Below are 8,075 nucleotides of genomic sequence, written 5' to 3'. Positions count from 1 at the left end.
TAAGTACTTCATTAAATATCCTAGCGGCAATATAGGCGGTGATTTCGATGATTTTAAGACCAGAATGTACATGCTTTGAAACTAACTGCTAAATCGTACTATTAAAACTTTCATTCGCATTTTTTGTACCCACTTAACCACTTTTCTAATAAATCTTTTTTAGAAAGGTTTTTTCCGTTTTTTCAAACGTGTTTTTCGGAACAAAGCCGTTGCGAATTATTGTACATGCTCGTACCTGCGTGCGAGAAATGGTCCTGTACGACCCTTTAGATTTTGAATTTCAAAACCGAACTGGAATATTCTATACATATAGTACTATTAATTAAAGCAAAAAAAAATAAACTCGATTTTTGTAACTCTTTATAGTGTCTTCCTCCCCTTAACGGGACTGAAAAGTCAGATTGCCTGAAAATCGTGCTTGTTTTTTCAATTAGTCGATGAATCTATAAAATCCATAAAATTAATAGTGGGGTTTAGAGAACCCACCTCCAATGACCTTGATCTTCACATATATTATAGAGGTCACCCTCTTAAGTAACTTTCTGAAGGTTTTAGCCGTCGGTTGTTGTTCGCTAAAAAGTTATTAACAAAATAAGTTGCATAAAATGAATGTAACTTTTGGACACCGTATATATTAAAACATCGAATTTGTAGGCTAGGAAGGTGCCTGCTACACACACACACACACACACACAGCTCGCTTGCACGCCCGTTTGCCCGCTCGCGAACAGTATGTGTGTGATATAACCTAACTTAACCTAAACTAACATAAACTGTTATGTTATGTCACTCGTAACAATGTTTTACGTTCCGTTGCATACGCACGCACGCACACACACACACACATACTGCTTGCCCGCGCACGTAATTAATGTACATTTTTCCGTGCTTTTTTCGAATAACTTTTTAACAAACAATGAGCGCCAGTTAAAACCTTTGGAATGTTACTCACAAGTAACACTACCCAAGTGATACTCGCCGATTCGGACTAAACTTTGCACATCGATAGAACACTAAAAAATATTGAACCCGTGTTTTTTTATATCGGCAGAATACCGTTTTAAGGGTTAGAAACCACCCCTATCAACCCCCAAGCAGGCTAACCTACCTAAGCCTGGGTAGAGCGAGTTTAATCGTCTGCTTATCTTTAAGAAAATAAGTTTCCCACCCCAAATAAACTAATTCACCTTGACCCTGATCTACTTTATCCCCACACACCTTTACAACCCTTAAAAAGCACCCCTACCGATCCTTATTTTACCGATTAATTATTTTAGCCTGGGAACAGCGATTTCAAGTACTTGTTTTTCCTGGAATAAATTATGTTTGCCTTTGAGCACGGTTACCCTATATTTAGTTTCATCCAGGGACAACGACGTGGACGTAATAGGGTTTTGTCCCCTTTGGGGTGCTGGATTAGAGTGAGTCCCCTTGCCTCTCACTGTTTGGGGTGCTGGATTAGAGTGAGTGAGGGTTGATAGGGGTGGTTTCTACCCCTTAAAACGGTATTCTGCCGATATAAAAAAACACGGGTTCAATATTTTTTAGTGTTCTATCGATGTGCAAAGTTTGATCCGAATCGGCGAGTATCACTTGGGTAGTGTTACTTGTCAGAGTAGTAGCAGACACCTTCCTAGCCTACAAATTCGATGTTTTTGTATATACAGTGTCCAAAAATGATATCTATTTTATGCAAATTCTTTTGTTAATAACTTTTTAACGGACAACATCCGACGGCTAAAACTTCTGAATGTCACTCAGGAGGTTATCCTTGATAATATACATGGTCTGTCCGGAAAGTAATGAGACTGATTTTCTTGGACCAATCAGAAGGGTCGGGGGACAGAGTCCCCGAGCACGACGGTCGGTGGGGAATGTCAGGTAAACGGTCCCAGCTCGGTTGCCTCTGAGCCTTTACAGAATACAGATCGCTTGCAAAGTGGACAGCTGTTTGAGCGTCGCATCACGGGTCAAAATGCAGAGTAGTGTCGATCAGCAATACGTGATTTGCGTTAAACTCCAAAAATCTGCGACTGAGACGCTTGCTATGATAAAGAAAGCATACGGGAAGGATGCTTTATCGAAAGTATTTAGGTGGCATAAAGCGTTCAGAGAAGGAAGAGAGGACATCGAGAATGAGTAATGCGTAGGGCGCCCATCAATGTCTCATACTTCGGAGATATTAAAATGTCTCTTATGTCCAAAACCGCTTTCACTTTAGTTACATAGTCCGAAGTTGCTCATCCTTGATGTCCTTTCTTCCTTCTCTGAACGCTTTGTGCCACCTAAACACTTGTGCTTTTGATAAAGCATCCTTCCCGTATGTTTTCTCTATCATAGCAAGCGTCTCAGTCGCAGATTTTTCGAGTTTAACGCAAAACTTTATCACGTATTGCTGATCGATACGGCGCTGCATTTTGACCTGTGATGCGACGCTTAAACAGCTGTCCACTTTGCAAGCGATTTGTATTCTGTAAAGGTTTAGAGGCAACCGAGTTGGGTCGGACCGTTTACCTGACATTCCTCTCCAACCATCGTGCCCGGGGATCTGTTTCCCGACCCCTTCTGATTGGTCCAAGAAAATCAGTCTCATTACTTTCCGGACAGACCATGTATATTAAGGTCAATGTCATCGGAAGTGGGTTTAGGGGACTCTAAACTCCACTAAACCCCATTATTACCAAATTTAGGCTACGTTCGAAAACGTCACTCGAATACTCTCTTTTTATCTCACTCTTGTATCTCGCTCACTTCAACGCAACGGGTACGTTGGGTGACGTTTCCCAACGCAGCCTTATATCATTGCGATTAATCCGATTGGAAATCCGATTGCTATACGTAACATCCAAGAAATTCAATCCCGCGTATCAGAAAACCCGTAAGGTAAACTCGGGTATTATGGCCATAAGCTGTAATTTCTCTAATAATTGCAAAACATTGCGTTTTTAATCAGTCACAAAGATAATTGACATTTATCATAGTGTATGTGCGTACATTTTTTTAAATTAAATTTTTTTAAATTAAAATTTTTTGAAATTTTGCAAGATTATGAATATTATACTATATTTTTATTTTCGCCTACTTATAAAATTTCCTATGTGTCCACTAAAACTTGCTGTAACGTCGAATAAATTATAGTTAAGCTATCGCAATCAACGTTAGATATATAAAGTAGGTATGTAAATTGTAATATAACGCATTTTTATTTTCGTTTTCACTATTTGTTTATAAGTACTATTATAACCATCTTTTGGAAAACCCACATTGTGGAAATTTACACATTTTTAAGATGGCCCACTATCATTCTAACATTTATAAAACAAAAGTCGTTATATTTCAAAAAATTACTTTCAATATTACAGTAATTAAATCTTATGTGTAATATGTTTTAATCAAAAATTGGATTTAGAATTTAAGTTTTGTAGTAGAGGTTTCTATTTTATATGTGTATTATATTTTTCACAAATAATATGTGTTAAATATCCTATACTAAAATGAATATATCAAATTATATTTTTTTCAATATTTATAAAATAATAGGTACAAAATTTTCAACATAAAATATGTATGTTATTTATTCCTTATGGCCATCTTATCTTAAAAATTTAGATAAGATGGACAATGCTCATGTTTTGATATTTTTGTAATAAATAATTACACTGAAATATTTTCCTTTTAACTCTGATAGTATTATGTACTGTAGGCTTCAGTGAAGTAATGTGCCAAACGTTATTAAAAAATAACAATAAGAAATGTATTTTGTTTGTACTTTAAAAAAGTATGGCCATCTTATCCGAGTTTACCCTAATGCTTCTGACCGGTTACGCGGTTATGCATTACACGAAAATCTCGTGTTATTGGGACGTCACCCTAAGAATTGCTACCAAAAAGTACAGAGAAACTACTGAGAATGGAGCAAGATCTTAGGATTTCTTAGATATTTTCATATAAATTTATAAAAAATTGTAGCTTGTCGTTAAAAATTATAGTTTGTCGTAGAAACCATTAGCTTCTCGTAAATTGTTGTATTTTTCGTAGACATTTTTAGTATGCCGTTGAAAATCGTAATTTGTCTCAGATATTTTTAATTTTTGGCGTAGACATGTTTAGTTATTCTTGGAAAATTTCAATTTTTGTAGAAAATCTTATTTTTCGCAGAATTCCATAGAAAGAAAAACAACGAATTTCTACTGCAACTTCACAATGATTTTTTTATTATATAATTTTCTACGGTGACCTACTAACAAACTATACGATAACAGTAAAGGCAAATTTAATAATAAAAAGTTTTGCTCCTATTGTTTTTTCACATTTTCTTCGCTATATAGTATAGCTCGCCATAAAAGAATTTTATAATTTATATATTGTAAAGTTTTTCATGGAAATTTATAGTTGCATCTTAATTCTCCCACAAATTTGTAGTTTTCTTATAAAAATAGAAAAAAATATACATTTTTAGTTGTTATATATATATATATATATATATATATATATATATATATATATATATATATATATATATTCTCTTTTTTTAATAAGAAAATTTAAAATTTGTGGAAAAGAACAATGTCGAAAAAAGACAGTTTTTTGCCTATCGAGACTAACGTGAAAACGTTATCATTCTTTACTAATTTTGACTAGCTAAATGCAATGGTGCTATTAGAATTGTCCGGGAACTCCGGGAACATCTTCCATTTTGAAGTTAAAGTTGTATTTCTCCAGATAATCCTCTATATAGTTACAAATATTATCTATCGATATTATGGAAGGAAATTGCTATCTGCAAATACACAAACCACAAATGCAGGATTTTCATTATCAATTAGATGACTTCCGATATCTAAAATGAGGGATTTAATCTGAAAGCTACCAGAAGTGTTGGAACTATTGTAGAATAAAATGTACAAAAATATGTATAAAAGTCGATGGGAACTGTCAGCATCTCGTACTTTATACTTCAGGTGCGGTGCCAGCGCTCAAGTATAAAAATTATTTAAAAATATTAGAGGCCGGAACTTTCGCTGAAATATATCAGGAACTGTAGAACTCTTTGAGAATTATAAAATAAAATTATCAAAATATACATTTTTAATTTTGCGGTGCTACGGGAATTTGGCACCTCATTTGTTAAAAGTGTTATTTTTTGTGACGGAACTATTGGTATAACCTATCAGGAACTGTAAAAGTATTGTGGGTGCAAATAAAACTTGTGTCAAAACTTGAGATGCTAAAAGATGAGGTGCCAGCTTCATACATTCACACATTTTAAGTAGGATGTTATGTACTTGTTTCATTCTAACAAGAAAATCCGACCGTAATGCACATCGGGTAATACTAATGCCGGTAGTATGTGATAAAAATGCACGGATAACTTTAGAATATATATGTGCGTGTGTATATAGTATAAATATAATTATACTATTGGATTTTTATTTTATAACATTCTCGTCTCACTGTCCTCCCAAAAGTATGAACATTTTATAATAAAAATTGCGTATTTTAGCGGAATCCAAAGAAATAGAAAAAAATTTTTTGTGAATTTTATTTATGGAAACATGAGAAGAAAGAAGATTAGTTTTCCTATTCAATTAAAAACAAAGTAATATATACAATTTTTTTCACATAGTTATACTATATACACATTATACTATAGTTACATAGTTATACTATATAGTTATACACATAACTATATTAGCTACATAGTTATACTATATACACTATTCACATATATGTGGTGTGTATATAACTATGTGACTATAACTATGTGTATACAACTATGTGAAAAAAATGGTATATATTATTTTTTTTTAATTGAATGGGAAAACCAATCTTCTTTCTTCTCATGTTTCCGTAAATAAAATTCACAAAAATTTTTTTTTAATTTTTTTGGATTCCATTAAAATACGCAATTTTTATTATAAAATGTTCATATTTTTGGGAGGATAGTGAGGCGAGAATGTTATAAAATAAAAATCCAAGTTTACAGTAGATTTTATTCTTGAAACTAAAACAAAAATGTTCGTATAATGATTTTCCACGGAGTACCCACAGAGCATAAAACATCTCAGCAATGTTTCCAGAATATTACAAATATCATTTTTAAAATATTATATTTGAGATATTCTTGGGATATTGTACAGAGATATTTGAAATAGAATATTTCTTATGAGATATTTTAAGAATATTCCATTTGAAACATTACATTTGCGATGTTTCTGAAATATTCTGAAGATCTGTCGTTGGAAATATTTCAGAATATCTGAAATAAAATATTCTATAAATACTCCATTTGAAACGTTATCATTTGCAAAGTTTCTGAAATATTCTGGAAATCTGTCGCGGAAAATATATCAGAATATCTTAAATTGAATATTCTAGAAATATTTTATTTGAAATATTACATTGTACAAAGCTCCATTGTATATACACGCACCGGCGTAATGCCGTCCGTATATCCGTGTGACTCGCGCAATGACGCGTCACTCACGTTGCACTGCTGCTTGTAGGTATGAGCAGTATGGAGTGGCGGAGAAGGCTAGCGGTATAAAAACGTCTTGGAGAGAGAATAGTGGTGGGAGTCGCAGCGATCTTCCATCCTCTATCGCAGATGTAAGAGCGAGAAAAATAGCATTATAAGACGTCGTGGACAGAATGCCGTCCTAAAATAGGTGTGACGCACACTAAAAAAACACTTGACTCACACTGTCTCGTCTATACGTGAGCAATACGCAGTGTCCCGACGATTGTTTCGCTCGAACGTCCATGCATTTTTTCTTTAATTTAAAATCAACATAAATTGACATGTGAGTTGAAAATATATCATAAAAATTATTTTTTTGTACAAGGTTTCAATATTTCGAGAATTATCCAGTAATATTTTAGAATGCAATGTCTCCAGAATATCTCAACAATATTACAAGTTGGTGACATAAGACATTGCAGAGACATTTCTAGAATATTTCTGATATTATCTTCAAATATTTAACATTGCAAATGTAATATTCTGGAGACATTGCTGAGATGTTTTGTGCTGTGTGAGTAATACTTATTCAAATTTCACCTATTTTTGCTTATAATTTTTTGATACTATATTTCTCTTGAGTAGTGTATTTAAAAATATTTTCTACAGGAAAGTAAGGAAGTTCTTAAACGCTAATGAGGAAAACTTTTATGTTTCAGCAAATCAACGAATCAAGAATGTACTTGTAGCTATTAAAAACAATACATACTCACCATGCTGTTCTAACGAAAATACCATGGCGCACGATTTGTCACTAGCCTTTAACATTTGGTGTATGCAAGAAAGATTAAATAAATCTTCAAATTTATAATCATAAAACAAACTGTTGTATAAAAGAGCGTTCCTAAGTTAGGGAAAGATATATGAACGCGTCTTTAGACGGGCATAAGTATGCGATGCTGAATGCAGCGGCGTGAGATATATGAGTGAGTCGAAGCGAGCTAAGAGGCAGGAACGAACAATAAAACATTCTACAAAAGTCGAAATTTATAAAAGTTTATTAAAAATCGTTATTTTTCCATTGAATATCATTACATGGTGTCAGAAGTGGGATCGGAAGGAAGAGAACAAAATATTCTCATATGAGGCAGATCCATATAAGATTGCCAAACGAGATATACGATCCAGTCATTTTTTTCTTTCTTCTCTCGCACAAAGAGGCCGAGAGGTAATGGCGCCGGAAGAAGAAAAGCAAGTATTTAGTATACACATACCAGCGGAATTCGATTTCCAAAGACCCGAATTATGGGAGATCTGGATTAAACATTTCATGCGTTATATTTCGGTTACAAATATGACAAGCCGGACAAGGAGAAAATAGATTTCTTGTGCTATACTATAGATAAAAAAGCAGAGGAGATACTGAACCAGGTTATGCCAGAAATGACATCTGAAACAACATTTGATGCAGTTAAGCAAAAATTCGATACGTATTTCTCTCCTAAGAGAAATATAGGCAGAAATACAAGCGAAGGAGAATAGAACACAACGACAGGAAGCTTGGATGGTGGCCTCTTCTTCCTCCATGCAAAGTACCCTCTTCAAGCGGCATTTC

General features: G+C 33.8%; 1 protein-coding gene across 2 annotated transcripts in view; it reads left to right on the top strand.

Annotated features, from left to right (window-relative positions):
• Positions 1-7,729, top strand: part of LOC116852677 (protein twist-like) — a 19,986-nt gene extending 12,257 nt beyond the window's left edge. The window contains exon 2 of one of the 2 annotated variants that reach the window (XM_032833253.1): positions 7,180-7,729. In XM_032833253.1, coding sequence (XP_032689144.1) covers positions 7,180-7,331 — 152 coding nt within the window. In that variant the 3' untranslated portion in view covers positions 7,332-7,729. Of the gene's footprint in view, positions 1-6,506; positions 6,650-7,179 lie in introns of those variants that run through there. The other variant, XM_032833254.1, reaches the window with a different exon arrangement.
• Positions 7,730-8,075: the final 346 nt, after the last annotated feature.

Source organism: Odontomachus brunneus, unplaced genomic scaffold (genome assembly GCF_010583005.1).
Source record: "Odontomachus brunneus isolate Ranch 3 - 2012 unplaced genomic scaffold, Obru_v1 Obru_scaffold_248, whole genome shotgun sequence".
NCBI lineage: Eukaryota > Metazoa > Arthropoda > Insecta > Hymenoptera > Formicidae > Odontomachus > Odontomachus brunneus.
The sequence above is the reverse complement of the archived record's forward strand: the minus strand, read 5'-3'. Positions and strand labels throughout refer to the sequence as shown.